At 40.8% G+C, this 27,676-nt stretch overlaps 1 protein-coding gene across 1 annotated transcript in view; it reads left to right on the plus strand.

Annotated features, from left to right (window-relative positions):
* Positions 1-27,676, plus strand: part of unc13c (unc-13 homolog C (C. elegans)) — a 122,895-nt gene that overhangs the window by 34,020 nt on the left and 61,199 nt on the right. The window contains exons 7-14 of the mRNA XM_080489634.1: positions 3,753-3,972; positions 6,336-6,563; positions 12,230-12,371; positions 15,183-15,352; positions 18,486-18,601; positions 18,784-18,947; positions 23,934-24,090; positions 24,997-25,065. Coding sequence (XP_080345760.1) covers positions 3,753-3,972; positions 6,336-6,563; positions 12,230-12,371; positions 15,183-15,352; positions 18,486-18,601; positions 18,784-18,947; positions 23,934-24,090; positions 24,997-25,065 — 1,266 coding nt within the window. The remainder of the gene's footprint in view (positions 1-3,752; positions 3,973-6,335; positions 6,564-12,229; positions 12,372-15,182; positions 15,353-18,485; positions 18,602-18,783; positions 18,948-23,933; positions 24,091-24,996; positions 25,066-27,676) is intronic.

Genomic DNA, 27,676 nt, shown 5'->3' on the forward strand with positions numbered 1-27,676 from the left:
GCTTACTAATAGCCGTGGGTTTGATTAAAGGGGCTTTAGGGATGAACAACTCATGTCCTAGATGAGGGAGAAGTGACATGAATGATGCAGTGTGTTAATTGGTGTACGAAGGGAAATGATTCTTGGGTAATTTTAGAGACTGTGCTGCTGTTTTAAGAATGAACTTGAACTTTAAGGATAGACGTCGAACATCCTGATTGCAGCCAAGAATTTAGCAATTTAATAGTTGGTCAAACAGAGCTGACATTTCAAGCGGAGATGTAGATTGTGTGGTCTTGGTAAGTAGGACGAGCAGATGTCTGAGTTTTATCTGCGGCATTAAGTCCAGGAGAGTGCTTCCCTGTGAGTGCTGAGAGAGAGTAAACAACCATATGCTGTTGGGGAGTGTGGAGGAGTTGAGGAAAGGAAGGCAAAAGAAGGAGGAAGGGACAGTGAGAAAAGGATGGAAACTAGGAAGGAATGAGAAAAGATGGGAGGAGAGCATGATTTGTCACTATGACCCCTTGGCCCTGATGCCACTGATCAGGCAGCCATGCTGAACAATTTACACTCCCTGGAGAGATGTGTGATTCTATTTAAAGCGCTTCCTTCATTCCATACCCTTTTCTCTTTCCTGTCTGCATCATCTCCTCTAATTGTTTTTACTCTTTTACTTTGATACATCTACAACATGATTAAAAAAGGATTTCACTCATGACTGAGGTGTAGACCCCATCCTCTTGTTGTTGCTGTGTTTGCATCATGTGTCTCATGCGTCTGCTTTTTAGAGCAGAAAGGAACATTATGTGTGGGCCGGCTAACTGCTTATTTGTCTGTTCAATGTTCTTCGCTGCATGTGATCTGAACACCAGAGCGTTTAAATGTTACTGTCAGCAGAAAGTGAGGCCGCACTTACCTGCTGAGACAAGTCGGGGACTTTTACAAAGGAAGAAGGAAGCCACGATCTGACATGGGTCAACGACTATCTGGAAATAAGATGTGATGTGTCACCATAAGTCAGGTCAGATATCATCAGGCAGGTTGTTAGCAGCGAAATATACAATATTGATTGTGAAATGCTTTGCTGTGAGTTCTGCCATAGTCATTTTGGATGGCCTTGTGAATATTGTTTTCTAAGGTTGTGTTTAAAATCTGTAAGGTCATGGACATGGACTCCTTGTTAGGGCTGAGACAGTGGAGCAGTTAACAAAAGACTGGAGGTTTTGAAGGCTTGCGAAGGATGCACAGGATGCACAGGATGCAAAGGATGCACAGGATGGGGCTGTCGATGAAGGGGTTGGCAAGGACAATAGGTGGTGAAATTGGAAAGGAGGGGCAATAGGAGGAGGGTGAGAGTAGAGCCTTCTCCGTCATGTTGCTCGCAGGCACAGGCTGCGGCTGTCAATCATTTCCAGTACTGTCTTACACAGAAACACCAGGGTTACCTCACAGACTAACACATGCAGTGCTCTCCTCACATCTGTTGCACAGTCTGACATACAGCGTCAGGACTGGGAGTGAGGAGACAGCGAGAGGCAGCAAGTGTAAGGAAGACGAGGACAGGCAGTGGTGATAAAATCCATGCTAAAATATTCTCCATGCAGTGGAAAAAAAAAATCTAATCCTAGATAACATATACATAGTACCACTGCGAACTAGACTGTCCAATTCAATTCAGGAGTCATATTTAGCCCAATTTGATTTTGAGTGACTCTGACCAGTAAAATGACAACAATCTCAACATAAAGACAATTTTAATGGAACTCATTGGTACGAAATACAGCGACATGTCCAAAATCCATGTCATTAAATTGCATGGGTTTACAATTTTAGCTACAGAAAACATATTTGATGTACCTTGCAGTAGCAGTATGGTTGCGAATTTTTAATGCTGCATCACCCGTCTTTCAGTTTTGCTGTCAGTCTGACTCACTTAAAAATGAGCAATTTCCTCTTAAGGTTTGTCTTCTTTACAATGTCATCCAGCGAGAAGAAACTGACCCTTGGGCAGGCCAGCCTCGGCCTACGGGCCATAGCTTTGAAAACCATGACTTCGAAGATTTTGGTAAAAAAGAAAAAAAGAGGCTGAAAAACTCAGTTGGCTCACTGATAAAAGCTGAGCGATTTCAGCTCAGAGAAAGTTTGATTCGCTCATCTCCTGCCAGCTGTGCCAATATTAGATGGTTCTGTATCAAATTTGGTGAAAAGCAGGCTTCTGAGTGTTGCTGTCGTCAAGCGTGTGTTGCAAGTGGTGGATAAATCTCAGGCATCTGCTTCCTCTCATCGTCGGCAGATTATAAAGGAAATCTCTGCGTCTCGCTCCGTGTTTCATTAGAGGTCCTGCAGGGTTCAGCAGCCTCTTTGTTGTGTCAGCGAAGTTTCACAATGTTAGATCGCCTTGTTGTCCTGTCATCTGGTGTCATTTAATCATCTCCACAAGTGTGTGTCGTTGCCTCTGTGTGTGTGTGTGTGTGTGTGTGTGTGTGTGTGTGTGTGTGTGTGTGTGTGTGTGTGTGTGTGTGCGTGTGTGCGTGCGTGCGTGCGTGCGTGCGTGTGTGCGTGCGCGTGCGCGTGCGTGTGCGTGTGTGTGTGTGTGCATGCTTGCATGTGCGTGTGTGTGTGTGTGTGTGTGTGTCAGAGTAGTCCCTGCTGTAGTCTTGATAAAGTACACAGCTACTATTCAGGTGTTGAAGCACGTTGTCAACACACTGGGGGCTGGTGGCAGGAGGAAGGCTGAGGAGAAGTGGAGAACAAGTACCTCCTGAAGATTTATTTAAGCTGCCATAAATCTTCTTCTCTTTCTGTCATTCTTTCTCCCTCTCTCCCCCCCCCTCTCTGTCTCTCTTTCTTTCTTTCCCTCCTTCTCCCCCTCTCGTTCTCTCCCTTGCCCACTCAATCTGGATAATGCTCACTTTTAAAAACCTTATTTACAGCATCCATTGATCCTGCCTTCAAGAATTGGCAAGTCCCTGCCTTTTTTTCCAGTCCTTGAAGAAGGCAAGGCTACTGCAGTGAAGCATTCAATTTGAAGATGCTTCAGTTACACAGCAATCAGTGTAGACAGGCCTCCTGTAGACTTTTAGTATTTGGTTTGGAGGGGCTTTAGCCAGTAAACCACTCAATGAGAACAACACCTTTGGGCTAAGGATGCTGTTAATCTAAGCTTAATGAGATGTAAGGCTGATTTACTCTGATACTGCTGACCTCCCCTTTGGCGATAAGGCCGTCCGAAAGGGATCAACAACCCCCCCCCCGCACAAGGTGTCTGTTAGAAAATGTACCCTGTTAAACCTGTTTATCTTAGATTTGTGAAGAATGACCTGTTGGAAATGCTGCAGTTACTGCATGACTGCTGTAATGAAATCAAGTTATATTATTATAGACATCAAGAAGATGCAGAAAAAAGTTGTGATTTCAAAATTCAAGTTGCAATTTTGTTTAAAAAAAATCTCCCGAAGAAGTGTTCCTATTAAACTTTCAGACTGTTTTAACCCTGACTTTATAAAATCAGCTTGCAGTGTTCCCTTTGCAGGAGCAGGAGTATTTCTTTCTTGGATCGCAAGATGTATTGACTATTTCTGAAAAGCAATTTAAGAACAAGCTTGTTTTTATTAAATTTTGAAGTTGTTATGAAGTCTTACTTTTCCCAGCTTGCAGTGCCATGAGACTGTAACAACATCAGCCTCTCTCCTCTGTCTCTCAAATCTTTTCCATCAATCTCTTCATAACCTCATTATTTGCTCAAGCTTTTCAATGCTTTGTCTTTCTTACAGAAACTGCATGTCTTCAAGAAGACTCTCCAGGCCTTGATCTACCCAATATCATCCACAACACCCCATAACTTTGAGGTGTGGACGGCAACGGCGCCAACCTACTGCCATGAGTGTGAGGGTCTGCTGTGGGGCATCGCCCGGCAGGGAATGCGTTGCTCCGAGTGTGGCGTCAAATGCCACGAAAAGTGCCAGGACCTGCTCAATGCAGATTGTTTACAAAGTAAGGAAACACATACATCTATTCATCCACCCTCAGACAGTCTCAGCTGCTCTTTTTTATTACAGTCATATATTTTTTTTAATATGAAGTGCAGCTTGAAACAACTTGCTCACCAGGGAAAGACACCGGTGTTGAAAGTCACTGCACATATTGGATACGACTGATTGCTGATATTTGTAAACTAGTGCCACAGATTTATTTCACTGATTCGATCTGCATTATTTAACTGAATTGTGATGTGAACATTGTGGAAGGACTAAATACGTCTTTTCATCGCAGTCACAGATCAGGAATTTTGAGATTTGTTTGAGGTGGTTAGATGGTTCAATACCTACTTTAACGCAACTCTTTTTCTGAACCTAACCCATTTTTGGTGCCTAGCCCGAATCAAACTCTCCCCATAACTCAATTTACTGTTGTCAATGTGGTGATAAAGATCACTGGAAACTAAGACTTCGAAAATTTTGTTTACCATGGTTGCAAGTTGTCTTTATCTGTGTGTGACTCTTCACTGTGCGCTCCTGTTTTCTCCCACCGTCTCAAACACATGCATTTCAGGCTAATGAGTTGCTTTTGGTGCGAATGTCAACGTGGGACACGAGTTCCCTTTTTCTTTGTTTGTCCTTGGACAGACTGGCGATTTGTCCAGTTTGGATCCCTGCAGCCCCGCAATAGCAGGAAGTCACCTTAGGGATTACAGCATGGATGGAGAGTGCACAAAAGGAATTAATAGAATTTATAACTCATGTATTTTTTTTATAAAACCATGTTGTCCCTCTGCATGTGTGGGTTTTCTCCCATCGCAATAAAATTAAGGAAAACATAAAAACATGTACTGATTGACACTAAATTGCTCTAAGGTGTAAATGTGAGTGGTGTACCCTGCCTTTGTCCACAGTTAGCTGGGATGGGCTCCACTCCAGTGCTCCTGAACAGGATAAAGCTGTACAGCAAATATATGGATGGAAATGTTGAGAACTGAATGTAGTATGAAGCTAGTGAAGACAAAAAAAAAAGAAAAAAGATCTGTATTCAACAACCATAAGATTATGACAAGTATGATGCCAGTTGGTACATAAGTACCTACCTACTTGATTTCCAGTTTTAAACTAAAAACAATGATAATCATTCTGAAAGCGTATTATCACCGAAATATTTATATTTGAATTGTATTACAAACAATAGCATCAGCCAAAATCAGGTACTGATGATCTTGGTTTACAACATACAAAATGTAATGTTTTTCCAGCTCTGCAGGCAAAGTAGCATTGATCATTGTAAGAGAGATAGATTTTATCCATCCCTGTGATTAAATGGATTCAGCAGACGAGAGGTTGTGTCAACCAGGGGGATGCTACATATCCTTTGGCAAATGGCACCGTGGATGTGTGTGAGTCAGACACCGAGTACAGAATCTCACATTTGCGGCTCAAATAGACTCATGCTGTTGTCTGATTAAATAATAATTTTGAACCTATGGCCAGCTAATGGGCAAATCATGACTGTTCTTGTTAAATTTCCATAAATTATTGTAGTTAACGTAGATAATGCTCGCATGCTTCTTCATCTTTATTGCTCTTGTTTACATTATAGAATTAGATAAAAACGTCCTCAGATTTATTTGGCCAACAGTACACATGCAAGATGCTGTGATGGTTTGTATTACACATAAAACTTGTCCTTGGATGTATTATGTGTTGTGTTTGAACGACTCTTTCCATCACTGGCCCTCCTTACGGTCTCCAATCACTGTTTTCATTCAGGCAGACCCCCGTTGTTATAGTGTAGATTAATGGGAACAATGTGACATGGGGGCTTCAGGATGATCCCCACGGCAATCCTGACACACTCCTAAGTGGATTAGCAACACCGTGGCGCTACTAAAACTCTGTGTGTTGTGACACATTCATACCAGCCTAACAATGTTTTACGGTTCAAACTGTGATGCATCTTTATCACAGTTCAATCTGCAGGCACACACACACTGCAGACTCGTGATACTCTAATCAGATAAAAAGAACAAAAGCTGTCATGTGGGCCTCTTTTGTCTGATAGACACATAAAACACTCCCACATTCACAGTAACATGAAAGTAGAGGTAGCAAGAATTTCAGTTTTCCCATTTTGCACATTCACATGAGAGCTGTTGTGCTGCTTGATGTCGATTCACTATACACACTGTGCACTTTTCAGTTACACTTAACGGTGGAATATTTTAGAATAAACAAGGTCAGCTATGCTGAGTTGATTAAAAAATTTACTAGAAAAGGGACGATCAATACATATGACAGATACCCTATTAAAGTGGCCAACAGATGTGCAGCCCACCGATCTTTAAAGTCTCGGGTTTTATTTTTTTCCAGGGGCCGTGGAGAAGAGCTCCAAGCACGGAGCAGAAGACAAGACCCAGAACATCATCATGGCGATGAAAGAACGTATGAAGATAAGAGAGAAGAACCGTCCTGAAGTGTTTGAGGTGATCCAAGAGATGTTCCACATTTCCAAAGAGGACTTTGCCAGCCATCTGAAAACAGCCAAGCAGGCGGTGTTGGATGGGACCTCCAAATGGTCAGCCAAAATCAGCATAACAGGTTAGAATGATTATATCAGAATGTCCATTAATTACTCCACACATTAAAATCTCAATAGAGAATCACGCCGTAATCGAAACTGCCAACTATGATGTGTCGCTTTGATTATATCCCAGTTACACATTAATCATCAGCCAACGGTTGTAATGTTCCAATACTGCTCTGTGTGACTCTTGACCTGCGAACCATGACCTTTAAACCTTTACACCAAGACCAAATCATCAAAAGTGCTATTACTCATCCTAAATGACAAACACTTTTATTGTAATTAGCATTCATTTGTTATTAACCTCCAGAGCTTGGTCGTTAACCTCTGACAATGAAGCACAACCAGCACTGCACATTCATGCTGATGTAGAAATAGGAATTGATTGGTTGGAGCAGAGGAATAGTTTGTTGATAATGCCATCAAACATATCAGTGCAGATCACGGATCTGCACTGATCACGGATGATGTTTTGGTCTTCATGAAAAGCCAGTCAACTCAGGAACTCCTATAACTTCAGGTAAAGTATAATACGCGCTGATTAGTGGAGGACTTGGGGTTCACACAATGCTTGCTACATTTTAAATAGTGGCACTTTAGATGAAAAGCATATGCGATGCTGTGATGAAAAGACAGTGGCCCACTGCGACTGACAGAGCACTTTTTGGTTTGTTCTCTTCTCCAGCTCAATAGCATGCAAATCTGTTCGATAGCTTTGTAGAGCGCACTTTGGAAATGAGCCGCCCTGAGCCTCACCTCAAGCTCTCTCACGGATGCCAATCAAAATGTCAGACCTGTGAGAGCAGTTTGACATTATAGCACATAAGAGCATGTCAGAAGGGGAAAGGATTCAGTCATTTTACTTCTTCTTTGTAATCCTTTGTGCTCTTTTTAGGGCGCCCTTTGTTTTTCAGGTCATGTAAAGATTAAGTGCAACTGTGAACGCCTTGTATTTTTGGTGTCTCCAAGGCGAAATTAATTGGGACCAGACTTCCTACTTTTTTTAACCTAACTTATCTTGTCTCAGTTACGCAGCCTTCTGAGAGAGGTGGAATGAAAGTTAACCCAATTTTAATATCGTCAAACTTTGGTTACTGCAGTTATTCATTCATACTGCCGTTTTACTTGCAGCCCATTCTGAAATTACACGTGATACCTACTGTTCAAGGCTCTGGATTTCACATATTTGCTCGAAGGTTATTCTTTACTCTGCTTGCACAGTATGTGGGAGGATTGTAGTCATGCTGCAGAATTAATTTCACCTGCAGACCTCTGAGCATTCGCTGAATTTATGGATTTATTCTCAGTTATGTCTAGTAAACTAGCTCCTGAAAGAAGGTCAGAAAGTTATATCTGTAACCTCACCCTGGACTCCAATCCATCCCTGTGGTCGCTGTGCCAGGTCCAACTCATTTATTGCCCACGTTGCATTTCTCACAGTGTCAATACGGCAGAGAGAAATAGCAACAGAGAGGGGGGCAGACAAATAGAGATGGAGTGAAAAATAATGGGAATTGAGAGGGAGAGGACAGCGAGAGAAGAACTAAATTGAAGGAAGGAAGAAAAACAGAAGCAAAAAAAAAAGGAGTGAGAGACGTGACGGAGACTCAGGGATACCTCAGCCAATTTTCCACAAGCTTATTGAACGCCCCAGTTTAGAATGCTGGTATTGAGCTGTTTTATATTTACTCAGTCATTCATTAGATAAAAACAGACTGGCATCGGTTTCTCAGGCACTCCAACTGTGGTCATGACAAATTCTGTATGTGATGAAGCTGTGCATTCTAACAGTCAGCCAGTGCAGGGTTTGGAAATCTAAATCTAGTTTTTTTTTTATTGTGTCTTCAGTGGGGGGTGGGGGGGGGGGTGTGGGTGGGGCAGGTGTGAGCCGAGGGCAGAAGGAGAGGCAGATGGCGGGTGAAGCCGGTTGGAGAGGGCTGCTGCTTGGCAATGAGCATGGCAGAGTGAGGAGCAAGTGGAGGCAGGACGGTGTGCTGTGAAAGCAGGGGAGGGCTGGTTAGTGAGGGGAGCTGGACAGGCAGGTGAAATCCCCCGAAAAGATGAGCATAGAAAATGGCATGGGGAACAAATTCTTCGCAGCCTGGTAGGACAAATCCCACACAAGCTGACAGGAAAAAAACAAGGGAGAATAGCTGTGGGACCATGGGTGATAAACTGCAGATTGATGAACTGATTGAACACAGGCGTACAGGGGATTGTGCAGCCAGGGAGCTGAGAGGAGGAGGCAGTGCATCACAGTCACAGAGAGACAGGGAAACACGGAGGGAACGGCAATCACAGCAAACAATGAGCACAAAAACCGGCATCACAGCCAGAGCTGGGACAGTAAATCCTTATCACACCTGTGCTGATGCCAATACTTGCAAACACTACTTTGTTCAACTTTTCCTTTTTTTTATTATTTTTTTTAGACATTTTCAAACATTTGCTTCAATTGTTACGAAACCAAGCAACATTTTGTTTAAGGGCTATATGTCCCAATTTGATCCCAAACTTATTTTCTATCTATAAATAGATTAATATTCATCCACACTACAACTCAGTCAACAACAAATTGAAATTTTGTAAGTAAAATTAGTGTAATTTTGATATTATACTATTCATAACAATGACATTAAATGTTGGTACATCCAAATGCAACAATTTACTTGGTTTTGTGCTTTATTTGATAAATCTGCCCAAAGATCTAAATAGGAGCCTGTGTTTCTTTTCAATTTAATGTTGGCAGCATGTATGTTTTCACAAGTTCACAGGTTCTTCTAATTATTTGTTTTCCTTGAATTTCTCTGACACACAATTCGGCCCAATCTTCTAATTGTATTGTATTGACCTATCAGGACATCCCTACTTTAAAGTTTGTATTATTTACAATGAGATTGAGAGTTTTTTTAAAGTCTATTATTATTATTATTATTATTATTATTATTATTATTATTATTATTATTATTTACTACAACATAAAAGCCCTTAAAACCACACTCTTATCATTACTTCATTGTTTTTGTTTGAGCTATACTTTCCATCCTAATAAGGGGTACTTAGTTTCTGTTTCTGCATGAACTCTTGCCATACTTATGTGATGAAAGATTAGTGATTGTGCACAGGGAGTGTGCACAGGGAGCGTGTGTGAAATCTAATTTTGTTCCACTGAGGATCCAGGTAATTTATAAGTAAAAGCAAATAGCCTCATAATTGTTCAGGCGTAATTGTAATGCAATTACTGAATTTGAAATGATAAATTTGTTTTGTATTGCACTACTTCAAATTGCATTTGATTCCAGTAATAACTCCATTGTAACGGATTATATTTGATGGAGGCTCACACATGTACTGGTTGTAGTAATTGACTATGCAAATCACCTTAAGACAAAACATAGTGCAGATATATTCTGTTTGATTATTTTGTTTGTATCTCTTATGACACATTTCTGGGTTTTTTTAATACTTCAACACAGAATCTCACAGAACTCCATAGTACACTCACCGGCCACTTTATTAGGTACACTTTGCGAGTACTGGTACTAAGGGGCCCAAAGTGTGCCAAGAAAATATCCCCCACACCATTACACCACCACCACCAGCCTGAACCGTTGATACAAGGCAGGATGGATCCATGCTTTCCTGTTGTTGACGCCAAATTCTGACCTGACCATCCCAATGTCGCAGCAGAAATTGAGACTCATCAGACCAGGCAACGTTTTTCCAATCTTCTATTGTCCAATTTTGGTGAGCCTGTGGGGATTGTAGCCTCAGTTTCCAGTTCTTAGCTGACAGGAGTGGCACCCGGTGTGGTCTTCTGCTGCTGCAGCCCCTCCGCCTCAAGGTTCCACGTGTTGTGTGTTCAGAGATGCTTTCTCTTTTTTGGACCATTCTCTGTAAACCCTAGAGATGGTTGTGCGTGAAAATCCCAGTCGATCAGCAGTTTCTGAAATACTCAGACCAGCCCGTCTGGCACCAACAACCATGCCACGTTCAAGTCACTTAAATCATCATCATTCTGATGCTCAGTTTGAACTGCAGCAGATCGTCTTGACCATGTCTACGTGCCTAAATGCATTGAGTTGCTGCCATGTGATTGGCTGATTAGAAATGTATGTCAACGAGCAGTTGAACAGGTGTACCTAATAAAGTGGCCAGTGAGTGTATATAAATACCCTAACCGTCATTTTATTATTTAGTCACAATAATGACAATATAATTATTAAATGCGCATCAAGTTCAATTTGAAGGTATTGTGGTGAATGAGGTGAAATGTTTTGGTGAGGTGAAATTATTTTAAGTGGTTAAAAGTGTGTTGTTGTCCAAATATTTATGGACCTGACCAGGGTGTTATTTAACAGGCAGTGAAGTGATTTTAGCTCTTTTAAAACGATCATTTGCTCAGTAAAAATGTGAAAACTTGCTCTGAAATGCCTTCAGTGAGATTTGATTTGTGATATTCATTCGGTTTTTCTCGTCTTGACACGTAGAGCTGAATAACAGTGAAAAGAGTTGTGAGGACACGGGGTTTAGATGACATTGGATGATCTACTAAGCATTAGTTTGAAGCATATTGAGCTCTTTGCAGATATATCACTGTCTCAGGCCCCTCCTTTACTATTACGAGGCATTTGATTTTGAATACTCCTGGAGCAAGCAGCCTGCGACTCCCCCAAACCTCTACATCCTGCCCACCAACTCCTGTCAGCATTGAACTGAAGGATATATATGTACCCTGAATTATTTAAACTGTCACTGATGCATATTTAATGCAGCAGTGTCCTTTTTCCCTTTTATGGCGCTGTGAAATACTACTGTCTCTCCTCTGCACTTTCCTCCGTGTGTGGAAGTAAGATTATCAATCAGTGATCTTTCTCTCAAACCGGGGATTAGCAACATGTAGCAGGGTACATTCTTACACAGGGGTGAAATTCACTGTAGCCTCTTCGTAGGAATTGAAAAAAAAAAATAGATAGGTACACGGACACATACAAAGGTATCTACAGTTTCTCTTTGACTGCCTCATAATGAAGACCAGGGAAACAACAAATATACAGGAATTGAACAATAACTAAGTCAAGAGAGGTATGCTATTATTTTAATTTTTTTTACAAATGAAGTAAATTTGTAAATGATTAAGATTATTCTAAACCATATAAAACCTTAAGTAGAAATATGCAACACATGAAGTATTAGGCTAAGATTAGGATTGAGTTAAACTGTGTGTACAGGATTAACAGAGGTTTAAGTGCCTTGCTCTGATGCTCTGTAGGGTGTGGCTGTGGTTGGTAAAAATGATCAATAAATAGTTTTAAAGAGTGAACATGTTTCATTTGTGAACTATCCTTGGCTAATCTGATCAGCCTACGCGGCTTTCTCATCAGGTTGGTCAAAGTGGCATTACCCTCATTAATGCAAATACATGGTAACGTAAAGAGTGGCTGGAGGTTTCTTTAAAACATGCCAAGTCTGGTAAAAATCAGTTTTGCTTGTAAAGATCCAGAGCAGAGAAAAATAGAACAAAATAGATGGTTGAAATCCACATGAGAAGCACATTGGATATGTTGTGGATCAGCTTCCTGTTTGTGGCTTTTAGTGAAAGTACTTAACTGAAGCTTATGAGTTACTGTTGGTGGTGCTTACATGACCCTTTTGTCTTTCCTGTCTGTTTTGTCTTCAGTCATGAGTGCGCAGGGTTTACAAGCCAAGGATAAAACTGGCTCCAGCGATCCGTACGTCACCGTCCAGGTGGGCAAGACCAAACGCAGGACGAAGACCATCTTTGGCAACCTCAACCCGGTCTGGGATGAGAAGTTTTACTTGTGAGTGCTGTCTAATAATGTGACCCCTGTTTGATCTCATAATCCTTTCTGAGCTTAATACTCATACTGGTAAGGGTATCTTAAGACACTGGTAAATACATTTTTTTTTTGTAATAGCTCAATTCTAACACAGCAGTTGCTAGACATGCAAACTAGAATCCATCAGATTAAATAGTTTAACCCAACAAAATTACTTCCTGCATGTTTTACTCTTGATTGTACTTCACCTCTGATTAAAATTTCTTTAGATGATCTTGTGTGACTTCAGAAGATTTTCCCTGAGTGCATACATTAAGACACAGAGGAAGTTTCTCTCAAAGTTATTATATGTACACAGTGGATCCTCTTAGTTTTCTGCATCTGACTACATTTTAGATTCTAAATTTATGTCGATACAGCAACAACTACAAACTTATGACTGAATTAGTTCTTTCTCAATCAGATCTCATGCATAGGGAGTCAGTATCAGGAGACGACTGAAAACTTTTACTTTACTGCTAATAGATTACACAGAAAATATGGAAAACCTGGAACGTTAATGGACCCAAGGGGAGGCTTGCTATGCTGAGCTCAGTTCTCATTTTGTTATCAAATGCTGGAATTAAGTATACGGCTGAAAGGGAAAGCTGTTTTTTTGTTGTTGTTTTTTTCATCCCAGGAATGACAAATCGTATCTACCATTGGGTCCTGTGGGTTGTTGGGCAGCCTCATGAGCACCAGATGGATATGTTTTTCTGCTGACAGCCAGAATAATTAGCTAAACCACAGGTATATAGGATGGATTTGTAAATACTCATTATGCAGCTGTAGGTGAGCATGTCAGGCTTTCAAGATCTGTCTGTAAAAACCAACAACAAAACCCGGAGATAGAATTTTACCGAAGTCAGGATCAAACCCACTGGGCATCAGCATGGGATTTGCATTATATGTGTTCTTTTTCTTTTCTTTTTGTTTTTTGTTTTTTGTTGTAATGCTCTGTGCTGAGACGATGCACTGGGGAACAACTAGAGGACCAGCGAAGGTTTGTCACACTGAGTTAAACCAAACAGAGCAGCTAATGGCATTTTTTTCTTTTTCATGCCATCACGTGTTGCATTCGTTGGAGCAACAAGCTTAAACTAAAAACAAATGTTTTTTTCAAATAGTTTTTGAAGTATTATTTAGGCCTTTTTTTAATGGTCTAAAGTATACACTCTGGAAGACAGGCTACTGGAACATTTGGGTTCCCTATTGCTATTTTGATAGAGAATTATGTTTGTGCATAGTCTGGCACAGAATTCAGAAGATTACTTCTTATTCTTGTGTGGGATGAAAAGGTGGAAGTCTGAACTCACTTTGGTTAATATTTCACCGACCTGAATTAAAAAAAAAAAATGCATACAGTGTCATTTACTTCTCTTTTCTGCACAATTCTTGTGTTGAAATGTATAAAACTTTAATGTTTATGATAGGTCACATGCACTGACATGTATAAATACCCTCTGGCCTCCTTTGGAAATGCACATAGAAGATCCTGCTATAAATATGTCATAACACCATAAGACAGAGAACAAGTTAAGCTCCATCTGTGCTGTTTTTTTTTTTTTTTTTGAGTTGCTTTCTTATATGAACATATTAGTTACTCAATTAGTAACAAGAGAACCTTGTGTCATAACCTTAAAACCTTTTTTGGAACTGGTCAGTTGCTTTTCCTTGTCTCAAGAAAGCAGGACAGCCTCATGGCACCTAACCACATCTCATTATAAGGCCGGTACAGCCTTGGGCACTCACTGTTTGAGTGAGTCCGGACTGAAAGTAGCATGTGCACTTTGCTTTGTGCTGAAGTCCACATCCAGTTGTGTTTCTTTCCTTTCTTCGATGAGGTGATGCTCTCACTATTTCCACTATAACCTTATAATTTCACTGCACATATGTGTATTTATATACTAGGAGTGTGTGCCGTCTAAGCTATTTACAGAGATGGCTCCACACCTGTAATGAGACTCCAGTGGTGGCTGTAATAAAACTCTTTCCCATTACTATAGGGATGTAGATTAATAGAGCGATACATTACTGTGTGCTTGGCAGAGACCAAAGCACTGGACTGGCTCAACAACAGAAGCAGTCAGAGCTTCCACCAGAAAGGGATTAGTTTAAAAAAAAAATATACTGCAGATACTGTTGCTCTGGCTGTCACACCCAAGATGTGATTAGAACAAAATGTAATCTGTTGGTTTTAATTCCTGAGCCAAACAGCCTGACCCCATCCAAAGTGCTTTGGCCACCTCTGTTTAATTTTGCACTGTCATTATTGCGAGATGTCTGTCAGCTGCACAGACAACATGGGGAACAAAGCCATGGACATTTTACAGTGGAAATTTCTCCTAAATGGATAATCCCTGCTGTAAGTAGTGCACAGTCATTCTGGTGAAACACTCGGCTCTTCTCTGATCATCATAGCATGTATCAGGGGAGAGGGAAAAAAACCGCAGATGCAGAATAAAGGTCATGAAATGTCTTGGACTAATTCTTCCTGCCAGCTTTCAACCCCCTCCTCACAAATATATGCAAAGCATTCAAACTAATTCATACATGTGCATACAAATATCTTACAGTCTCGTAATACAATCTGAATAAGAAGCATTTTCGACATGATCCTCATAGAATGGTCAGTATATGTTAATTGTATTTATGCTTTACTTGTCCATCCGAGTCCCATTCTGCTCTGGCAACAGCAACGACCTGATGAGCTGTCCCTGAATCTGTTACTGCCGTTGCTGTTTATGTTATCGAGATTGTTTTGACATGACATAATCCTCTTTGAATTTGCAGTGAATGTCACAACGCCACAGATCGTATCAAGGTGCGCGTGTGGGACGAAGACGACGACATCAAATCACGAGTGAAACAACATTTCAAGCGCGAGTCCGACGATTTCCTCGGCCAGACGATCATCGAGGTTCGCACTCTGAGCGGAGAGATGGACGTTTGGTACAACCTGGGTATGTTGCTCATGTGATTAGGGAATACTCGTTTGGAAATCATGGTGGGAGCTACCGATAGACTGTTACCTGATGCGGCATGCCGTTATGTGATGTGTGTACATTTTGGTTGCAATGTGGCATGTGTAGGCATAAACTCTCAACAAAAATGAAACTCTCGATCTGAGGCCTTCGGGTCGTGCTGTACCAAATTAAGGTCACTTTACTGGAGTCAGTTTTTGTTGTCATTTCTACAACTCAAACTTTGGCGTGGTTTCATCACAGTACGCCTTTGTGAATCTTAGCCATGTCGCATTAGCATGATTTAGTCCTTTACACCACACTACTGTTAAATGAGTGAGGGAAACATGAATTCAGTTCATCTTAATTAACCTGCCAGGTGAAATAGTGAGAACACCACGGTTCTTGTTGAGGAAGTGAGTGCCTGCCATCAGCTTCATGTGGGAATTGCAGGTATACGCCACATGTTTTGGTTCCGCTTCAGACAATAAACGTTATTTTCTTAAGTTCTAATACGTATACGGATATAGATTTCAAATCAAAATATATTTTCAAATGCTTTTGGGATTCATAGGCATGTGCAAGTCTGCTGATGAGGGGTAGTTACAAACACAATTATAGTTTTGCACTAGAGTTAATAAATGTGCTATAATAAATAATATTTTACATTTGTTCACCATCTAATTTTTGATCATGATTTTAATTGAAAATGTTTAAATTGTGTTTAAAAAATGTTGATTTTAGTTTTTAGTGTTTTTAACACAACAGAAAGTTCTCAAATGTTGAACCCTGCAAATGCTCATAAGAACATCTCGCCTCAACTCCATTTTTCTTTAATTAAATAATCTCTAAATTTCACTATCTCTTTATTTCCTTTTTTTTCTGTCTCTCAGTTGTTTAGGGAAATTCAAGGGAACATGTTAGAAACAAGAGAAACAAGTATATCAATCATTTTACTGAAGTCACAACATTGTAATAATTTTTCTTATTAATTTTGACTGACAGTTTGAAGATTTATTATCATAAAAGACAAATTACTCATTCATAGCACTAAAGCTAATGTGGAGAGCTGCAATACAAATGACACAAATATAAGAGAAATTCATATTTTCTTTAAATAATTGGTTTTTTTTTAACAGAGAAATTATGGTGTAATATTATGATTGTGACAAACTTACAAAGCTGTCAAAGTACTACAGGCTCATTGAACTTTTTACATCAACACCGTCCATTTATTCTGTAAACACTCAGAAAGTCTATGAGGAAGAGTATGTGATGAGGTGCAATGTGATGATGGTGCTGCCCGTGCGCTGGGCACCGCCCCCTCACGGCCGGGGGCTCTCGCTCGCCGCTGATTTCACCACGCTGCACGAGGCTGAATGGCAGAATAATGGGAGCTCCCACTCCGTTGAAGTATTATGACTGGCGGGTGCTGTCTTTGTTTGTCTCTCCAGCTAAAAGGAAGCAATTTGTGGTAATAGTGACCCCTGCCCACTGCTGATGCTCGGTGCCTTTTTAAATGTCCACAATGAATGTTTAAACAGGCCTTCGCTGGTGTGGGTGTCCACCCCCTCCAGCTGCTCTCCTCTCCAAGCCTCTTCAGCTCCTCTTCAATCTGGGCTTTTGCGTAGCGCAGCGCTTGTCTCTGTCGCTTTGTCACGTTGTTATAGTTCACTTGTCTGTCTCTTGACCAATGGACTGTAGAGGACTGTACTCGCGTGACAGAGAGGAGTTGTATTGTCTATGAATTGTGTCTCCAAACTGTGACTTTAATCACTCTCTGATCGCACTTCTATATTTATATATTCATGCCATTTGGCTGCATTTGTATTTTTTTATGTTCATGTATATATTTCTCTTATATTTACATGTAATGAATTAGTTGGATCTCTTGAACCTACACAACTGCCTGCATCGGTTTACACATATGTGATTTCACTCCTGTTTTATAGTACATGCTGTAATGCTTTTATTGTCCCCTGCCGGTGTTTCAGATCGTTAAATCAATGTATTTTATTTTATGTGTCTCACTTTTATAATGTATTGAAGGGCAGATCTCCACTGTGAAGAGAGTAATGTTGTTTATTGAATGATAGATTATTTTACTAAAGTCCCGTCTCATGATGTTCCTTCTTTTCAACCTTTCACTGGTTTCATCATCTTCTGCTGTGAGTAACATTTGTCAAAGTCATGAGTCAAGACCAAAACATACCCGTCAGTATGTTTACATGTACAGCTACATTGAGCTTTGGTTGTGGCTTTACTGAGCCATCTAATTGGACTATTGTCTTTGTACTGGTATACATACAGTACATGTGAGTGCAATTGATTTATTGCTGAAATCATCTGACCGCCCCAACAATAGGTGGCGATATACACTCTACCGGCTTGTCAGTATTCTATCATTTCTGTCTGACTTGTGAACTTAAACAGCAGAACACAAGTCAATAGTGATGAAGTTTGTCTTTGTATCTGCCCAGAAACAAATGCAATCACAAACATCAATTTTAGTCAAGCTAACATGTTTACATGGACCTTTTAAATCCAGCTATAGTCAGACTGACAGTCATTTTTTTCTTTTTGCTTTTAGGGTGTCATGTAAAATCTGCTTCAGATAAAGAGTTATCAGAGAATCTTTGACTTTTCTATTATACTATAATACTGTTTTCCAGCTGCCTCCAATGTTTGGCATTCCTGACTCCGAAGCCAAGAGTTTATCACAACATTGCTCCACAGACAGCAAATAAACAGTGTAATTTCTTCTCTACAGCATCGCTGTAGCAGAACTGTACTTACGAGTCACTGGGATTGTAAAGAAACTTTTATGTGCTGTAAAAAATTAAATTAAAGCATTTATGCTGACATGTCACACTGTGTGCAGTCATCTTGAAAACAAAACCCGGAGCTCTGGATGCTGCCCTGAGTTCACCCTCCGTATACTGGCCTAAAACTCTTCTTTTTTTATTACTTCCACTCCACCACACTGAAAACAGCGCAGTATTCTCAGTTATGAAGCAGTTGGAAAGCAGAAATATTTGCACCTTCACTAATATGTTGCTTTTACCCAGAATGTACTTTCCTAATCATTGTACGTTATGTCAAGTGGCTGATCCAGCCTGGTTTTGTGTTCCAGACAAGAGGACAGACAAGTCTGCAGTATCTGGTGCCATCAGACTCAAGATCAGCGTGGAAATGAAAGGCGAGGAAAACGTGGTTCCTCCTCATGGCCAGTACACCTGTTTACACGAGGTAACAGCATGTTCTCATTTCTGTCATCAACTTTTGGGAGCTGAGGATCATGTTTGCACTGACAGTAATATCAGCGATAAGGCTTTTTATTAACGCCGGGCCGAGGAACGTCCCTTTTCACACGGCTATGGCACTGTGCTCCATCACCCCAACCTTCCTCTTATCTTTGGTGCCACTCACAGAACCTGTTCCACTGCCTGACGGAGGTGAAGAGCAACGGGGTGGTGAAGATCCCGCAGGTGAAAGGGGACGAGGCGTGGAAGGTCTACTTTGATGACGTGTCTCAGGAGATAGTGGATGAGTTCGCCATGAGATACGGAGTGGAGTCCATCTATCAGGCTATGACGTGAGTACCACCCTGATCTATGGCCTTTTACCCCACCAATTTGTCATTGTCTCATTCTGTAGAGTGGAGGAGAGAAGGAGATAAGAGAAGGAAAGCAGGAGGACAAGAGGAGTTGTAAAGATGTCTCCTCAGCAGAATCAGAGCTTGGAGGACTATCGAGCTTCTGTGTGTGATTGATTCATTCATGGTCTCCTGTAAAATAAAAACCCTCCTAACTTGCCGTGGTCACATTGATCATGGATGCACATAAACATTCCCTGTTCCTCTCTCTCTCTCGCTGTGTCTCTGATCCTCCATGACCCCTCTCCATCTATAAATGTTGCGCACACACACACACACACACACACACACACACACACACACACACACACACACACACACACACACACACACACGCACACACACACACACGCACACACACACACAGACACACACACACACACACGCAAACACACATGCAAAGACACCACTTGAAACATTAAAATCATTAAATATTGATCACAGTCATGCAATGCCATTTTACACCGCGAATTGCTGAGATAATGGTTACCACTGCAGAAGTCTGCCTGTGTGTATCTATTGTCTGGTTCACTGACAGCCACAGCTCCAGTTACTTGTTTATATTGATAAGGCTTTTACCAAAAGCCTCTTAAACTACACTTCACATGCACTGTTTCTCATTAAGATTTCTGTATGTGGCTCATCTAAATGCAGCTCTCTTGGCCTTCAAGTAAACATTCATTATGCCTTCCGAAAAATTGTTATCAGTGACATGCTGGATAAACATTCCATTGAAAAGCAGCATTGACAACATAGAGAGGGAACAAGCTGACTGGGAACATTAAACCTGAACCTCTCACTCCTGAGACTCTATTTCAATCTGTTCACCCTCAACTCCAAGATTTAAATGTTAAACTTTATGGGTTAAATCCTCATACTTGACTTTTTTTTTATAGCAATCTGATTGTTTTGAAAAAAGTAATAGCCTCAATCACAAAACAATTGGGAACATTTAAAGTTGTTAAAAAAAAGTGTTTGCAACTTGCCAATTAAATATAGACATCATACCTATTGAAAATTAAATATTTTACCATTAATTAACAGCTGTTGTCCAATTTGAAATGGATGTTGTTTTTTTATATCATAGCAATTTCATTATTTCTTTTTTTTAGTTTTGGCATTTTTCCCGGAGCTTCTCCAATTACGGTTTCAGAATCTTCAAATAATGGCAACTCTCACAGTAAGAACATCCCTGATTGAAGTCCTGGCCCATGGATTTTCTGAGTGGAGTTTGCATTTTATCTCTGTGTATTAGTGTATTTTTTATTTAATTTTTTTTTTTTTGGGGAAGACTCTAGTTTGCTCTCACAAAAGGATGCCTTTGATGCTAATTGGTGACTCTGAACGTCCCTGTAGGTGTGAATGTCAGTCTGTCTCTCTGTGTTTTGGTCTCTAATGGACTGATCACTTGTCCAGGGTGTGTCCTGCTTTTACTTATAGTCATCTGGGATTGTTGGTGCCAATATTGGTGCATCAGATGAATGGATGATAGCAATCTTACAACAATATTCATGATGCTTCTTAGTGTTAATCTCCTGAGTACCACCCACTCATTTTCCCTGACGTATCAGCAGTCACATATTATTGGTGTGACCTAAATTTGATACATTACGCTTTATTAGCCAACTGGGTGCACAAATACAATATTCAGTTCAAATGTTATTGTATGTCTATTTTGTATGGCAGCTAAACAAAGAAGAAGAAGAATTTTTTTTCCATTACAAACGCAAGAACACGTAACTTCACAACCTTCAACCCATGTTTATAGTTTCTTAAAGTGACTTCTCATTCATTCCACTTGCAGTAATGAGTTATTGAGTGCCTCGGAAGCACCATCTGAAGCAGTCATTTCAGCCAGATCCGTGGGTTGAGCATCTCCAGTTACCACCAGACTGCAGCTTTTCTGCCGTTTCTCATAATTACTGAATCAAACTTTAATTATGCGAGGATTGTTTTAACAGTTTGACTGAGAAGTTCAGTTTATACAGAATAGTACATATATATTCCCCACGGCATGCCACACCATTGCTCTCATACCAAGGTTTGAGCCCACAATATATTCCACTGCAGCTCCTTTATCTGACCTCCTGCTGGCTCTCCTGGGCCAATCTGTCAGCGAGTGTTTGGCATTAACGGCATTCATATCCATAAGAGGAGGAAAACCAGCTGTTTCACCAACAGCAAGGCGACAGCTTTACTGTGGTTTTAGTTGCAGAGATGTGGAGTTGCTAGGCGACAGGTTGTTGTTTCATGGTGACAGCTTATTGCAGCACATTAAGGATTGCATTTTTTTTTTTAAGTGCAGGCGAGTGAAGCAGTAAGTGGCCTTATAACCAGCATTGTCAGGTGGACTCAACACTCCAGGCTTGCACCTTCTTTAAGATTACCATTTTTCATATCTGCTCTTATTATGCTTCATCAGAAATTTATGAAAGGCCCTACCGTTCTGATTTCTTCATCATAGAAACCTTGACACCCAGTAACTCCTACCATGATGGCTGCATAAATCACAGCTGATGTCCCCCCATCACATAACAGCTTCCTCCATACTCCTCCCTCATGTTATGTTCGTTTTTCTTCATCTCACTCTATCGCCACTCCCTAACCTCCCTCCCCCTCATCCTCCTCCATCTCTTATTTCTCATCATCTCTTTCTCATTCCTCCAGGCCATTTGAAGCCATAAAACGATGTGCGAGAGTGTTGCATAGTATGCCTCATCCGCTGGTAAAACCCAAAGCATGGGCAACACTAGGGGATGCAATGTCTTCCCTCTTGGAAATTGGCTCAGGAGATCCAGCTCTAAAAGCACCGCGGGAATTCAGCGGATGCCATCATCACTCTCTCCGCATCACTCTCTTTGCTCGCCTAACCCCAAGTGCTCCTGGGTAATTTGGAGGCTGAAAGCAGAGTAATTAAATAGGCCTCCCTATGAGAACATGCTTGTGTGTGTGTGTGTGTGTGTGTGTGTGTGTGTGTGTGTGTGTGTGTGTGTGTGTGTGTGTGTGTGTGTGGGTGGGTGGGTGTGTGTGTGTGTGTGTGTGTGTGTGTGTGTGTGTGTGTGTGTGTGTGTGTGTGTGTGTGTGTGTGTGTGTGTGTGTGTGTGTGTGTGTGTGTGTGTGTGTGTCAGAGTGAGAGAGCAAGAGAGAGGGAGAGAGAGCGAGAGAGCGAGAGCTCCACTCAGTAGGGGGAGTAAATCTGTAGTCATTACTCCACATAACTCTGCGCCTTCACCAGGCCACTGAGCAAGATGTTAGCACTTCAAAATGTCTGTCTCCAAGTTCGGTGCCCAGCTTATGCAAAAGCCTTTGGTCACACACCACTCAGCTCGAATGGAAACACCTTCATTGCATAACCTCAGAGATATTACAGGATACTTAGAAATATGTAATTTTGATTTGTATTGCTCAAATACTGAATTATTCATGTGTGATTTGGTGCCTAAAATGTCAAAATAGAATATTTACCATGAACTACATACTATGAAGTTTAATAAAAAAAAATTTTTCCCTCGATCTGAAGAACTTGTCCTGAAGCCAATGCTATATTTGTAGAGCTCAGTCTGTTTTATTTATTTTTTTCTTGCTTCAAGCTCTCAGGCATCTTTACAGTAAAATGTTCCCAATTCATCCAGATGTTTGGTTGCTATGAGTCATGCCACAGGCTGATAAGGAAGCGCTGGTGCATCTTGTTGTCTGATACATCGAAGTAAAGCACACAGATTATTGCACTTTAATAAGTGGTGTTTCATAGAGTCCCGACAATCCATTTTCCGTGCTGTATGAATGTGTTTGAGGACGGCAGCCAGCTTTCACTATAAGTACTGCTGATTTATATGTAGGAGGCATTCCACATGGCCTGTGAAGAAGCAGTATGAAGTGTTAAAATGAGCATATGCTCTTCACTCAGGCAGAGATCTCTGCTCAGACCAGGCCTCTCAGGCTCCAGCACTTCATTACTGTTGGGTAGCACTGTTGCACATGTGTCTTAGAGAGAGAGAAGGGATTGTGGCAGAGCAAAAGAGGTAATACTCTCCTGCCATGTGCGGCTCAAAGAGTTAAAAAGGCACTTGGGAAAGGAGAAATAGATTTAAGATTTATTCAAATGGTTTGCAACAAAACAACTGCTTCCCTCAGTCCTTCCCCTGGAGGAGATGGCTTGTGTAATTTCAGAGCAGACTGATACATGTTCAGTGTCCCCAGTGAAAAACACTTGAATTGGCCAGAGCAAATACTGTGCAGGAGTTTGTCTCTGTGGAATATGTTCCCGAACTAAACACCAAAGTTTTTAGAATTAACATTTTTTACTTCCGTTCCTCTGGGGATGATTGCATCTCAGCCCCCACAGCATCAACTGATTTACTATCACACTTGTTTGTTCCATCCATTACTGTGGCGTTTCATGTCATTAATAGTATAGCTTATACAGTATTGATTTATTGCCTAATTTGTCAAGGATAGTCATTGAAGACACTTTTTTCACTACATGAACAGGGCAGTGGACTACTTATGTGCTAACTCTTCCTACAGGAGTAATTGTTTGGAACATTAAAATATGTTCTCTCTCCAGCAGTCAGGAGGTGAAAATAATAAAGTACTGCAGCATGTCTGCTCACTTTTTTTAATTGTGGTTACTGCAGTGCATAGCAGTTGATAGCAGCAGGACGAGTGAGATTCTTCAGCATTTCACTTCAAATAATGTTCGTTTAAACTGTAATTATGCATATACTTCATTCAGCACAGTTAAGCTTGTGGGATTTTACAATTGTGATCATTTTCTCTGAAATCATCTTGTTGGTGTGGGGTCCTAAATTGTCCAGAGTTCTTCATGCGATCACATTTTGCTCCTTGGAGGGGACATTATGTTTAATTGCTCAAAATCTCTGAGCCGGTTGTAGTAGGATAATGGCTGTTTGTTCTCCTCCGCAGGCATTTCTCTTGTCTGTCCGCCAAATACATGTGTCCTGGTGTGCCAGCAGTTATGAGCAACCTGCTTGCCAATATCAATGCCTACTTTGCCCACACCACGACCACCACCACGACTACAGCCTCCGCTTCCGACCGATTCGCTGCTTCTAACTTTGGGGTAAGTGCAACTATGACTGTCTAGTTGGACCACAGTGATGTCGCAGCAGTGATGCTAACAGCCAAGCGCCAAAGTAATTCTGTCCCCTGAAGCAACTTCAGCGATAGAGCACACAATTTGTTGCAAGGAATGTCGAAGAGCTGTTTGTAAAATTCTTTAAATAACATGTTCAGAAAGTGATTTTTCAAAGGGGAGAGCTAGAATCGACCATCGCTCTGTTCGACATCCCACCTTTATCTCCCTCTCGCAGTGATTAAAGCAACTTCACTGACCAGACAAAGCACTTAAAATAAATGTGCTTTATAAAAAGAAAAAGAGTGAAAGTCACAATATTAAGTCTAATTTCACCCTGAGCTTGTAACATCTGTACCTATGAGGCTCATTTTATCAGACTTCATAAGGAATATCATATTTAAAGATTGTGTTGTTAATGAATGGTGAGAGCCATTAACAATGAAGAGCATTATCAGAGCTGTGTTGGTAAGAGGCTTTCACTCGGACAGTGGAATTTAGATGGGCAGGTCCTTGTATATAGGTCTGCAACCATTGACCCTGTTACTTTAAGTCTAAGTCTTTGTTTTCTGTTTTAAACTAGCGACCAAACTATATTTTCTTATGAATCTCAGTCATTTGTCCACAATAAGCTGTGCATTCACAATCAACATCAACATCTCTGAGGTCTGCCAGTGTTTTCCATTTAAACTTTTAATAAGCTAATGTTGTGAGGCATCAAATAATATTTTCAGGCACGAAGCCCAAGTGCAGCACTATATTTTGTTTCCGGAAGTGCAAATGAATCACTGCAGGCGAAGCTTTGCTACAGGACACAGTGTGTTATAAATTTTCAGCCACAATGCTGTTTGTGTGGTGACTCTCAACTGAATTATTCACTTCTCATCCTGACAGAGGGAGAAATTTGTCAAATTACTGGACCAGCTGCATAACTCACTGAGGATTGACCTCTCCAAATATCGGGTTTGTGTGCATTTATTTATTTTTTTATATTGTCCATGTATGTATGTATATGTTCTTGTTTTATTGTCTTTGTGAGACTTAAAACCTGACAGGTGACAGCATATGCTAACAAACACATTTGTATATCTATATTTTAAGGACGAGGATGTGATTTAATGGCTTCAGCATGTGTTTAATTGTGGATCCTTCTGGGGCTAAAATGCCAGGCATGATGTAATTGTTCGTGTTGTTTTAGGGCTAACGCCAGCATGAGTTGTGATTCTGAGCTTTCATAAGCAGTGGTAGACAAATATTTGTGTCAGGTGTGTTTTTCAATCACCAGAGTAAATGCAGCCACCTGGGAACTCTTGTCAGTTTAGGGACAGGGTTAGGAATGCAGCATTTTTGGCTTGAATGTCTGTTAATGTAATGTATGTACAAAAACCTGACTACACTTCTTTTGTGTTCATATAAAATGTTAATTTGTGTCTCTGTGATGTCTTCCCCTGAGGGTCATCTCTACAGATGCTATCAAATTAGAACTGACATCCTCATATTTGACAAAAACATGTTTGTCTCTCCAATTGCCTTAAAATTGGTTTACAGTTGACGAGTCTGTGTTTACTACAGCTGTCTGTTAACACCATATTGTAGTAATTTTATTAATAGTAGTATACCACATAATTTGGTTCATTTGATGTCGTCACTTCTCTTTATATTATTCTGTCTACTTCCTGTGTGTTTGTGGCAAGAAACTGCAATGCAGTTACTCTTCGTTGTTAATGTCAAGTGTGTGTCTTTTGACTGTGGGGACCTAGGAGACTCTTTTTTTTTTCCAAGGCACAGTTCAGGGTTTGTGTTTGAAATGCACAGGGGGCACATTTATGTCAAGTGTAAATATGGAGACCAAGATGAGGTAAATGTCATGGTAAATGTGCTGATATCGAGGATGCCAAGAGTGACATTTGATAATGTCACTTGGGCCACACTCAAGTTCCCTACCTATTTTACTGACTAACATTAACGGTATGTGTCCTTAAACATAGTTCTATAAGCTGTGAAGATGAGCAGAGAAAAGGCAAGAAGTGTTACTTGTTGAAAAGCTGAAGTACGAAATATATCCACTTTATACGTGATGATTTTGCTATTAGTCTGAATATAGCCCTGGTTTGAGTCTGATCGGGCGTCTTTCTGGGTGGAGCCTGCATGTTCTCTCTGTGCAAACTCTGGGTATTCCCTTTTCCTACAACAGATCAAAAGCATGCTTTTGAAGTTAATATGTCCCACTAATATGCCCATATTGTGTGGTTTGTCTCTGTGTGTTAGCCTGTGATGAGCAGGCAACCTGTCCAAAGCGTACCCTACCTTCGCCCACAGTCGACTCAGAATTGGTTCCGTGGCTCACAACCTTGAATTGGATGAAGTGGTATAAGAGAGATGGATGGACTTGAATGATAATCATCCAGGTTTCTTTGCAGTTTTTTGCAGAGTGCGGAAATTGGTGTAACCAGGCCCATGAATTTCATTATTCAGCCCACAATGTCCAGGAAGGCTTTCGGCATCTTCAGAAATAGTGGTCTCTGCGGTCTCATACATAAACCTTGTATTGAGCGTCTAGCAATCTGGGTGGCTTTACCTTGGGGCATCCTGTGAATGTTTGTGTGGTGGGAGATGTGCTTCCCATTTTGATCAACAGCGTCTGGTTGCTGGAAATGTGGTTATTGTTATTAACATATACGTTGATATATTGTTTGTTATATTTCTGTAAATATGCCCACTATCTTATTCAATGGTTTCGTTGCACTGTCCTCAGAGATTTGTCACTAATTCTCACCTGTTCACACTGCAGCAGGAGCTTGCACCACTGTGAAGCATCCACTGGAGAGACAGAATTATTTATCAGGATGTCACACTGTAAAGCAGTTAGCTGTCCGATCAAACATCACAGTAGTAAACATCTGTTCATGGTAACTGTTATTGTTATTGTTGCTGTGTTATAGAGGCATTGAGTCAACTTTATGGTGTGTGTTCCATTTTTGAGGCCCTGGTCTTGGCCCTGGTCTTGGCCCTAATGTTGGATTAATCTGCATAATGACGGATTAGCCTTTGTCCACTCCACGCCTTACATACCAGCGGAGAACAATTGGTTCTCTCCTAACAGCAGATACATTGACACTGCATAAGTGGAGGCAGTACTCGTAGGTCTATTCTTACATCTCTTCATACCTGACTGTCATTTTATTGGTGATTTTCTCTGAATGAAAACCCTCAGTCATTTTCAGTTCGTCACAACAGTGTGAAACAAACTGTTTTTGCCATGTTATAACATTTGCTGATATTATTATTATATATGTCCTGTACTGTTTTCCATACCATGCCCTTTGCTCTATAAATCTTACGTGCTGCTAATTTAGAAGTTTTAAATCAAACGTGGCAGCTCAAGAAATAGTAAAATGAAGAAAACTGATCGTTGATTTTTCCAGAGATCTGCCACATCGAGGCCAGCAAAGGTGCTGCTGCATCCTACTCAGACAAATTGAAGTCCTGACATACAGCACATAATCTTCCTGAACAATCCCAGGAGAGCTAATCCCGTTAAACACCACTCGCTCACATGCACAGCCGCGCTCCC

The sequence above is a fragment of the Lipophrys pholis genome (assembly GCF_963383615.2).
Source record: "Lipophrys pholis genome assembly, chromosome: 2".
Lineage (NCBI taxonomy): Eukaryota > Metazoa > Chordata > Actinopteri > Blenniiformes > Blenniidae > Lipophrys > Lipophrys pholis.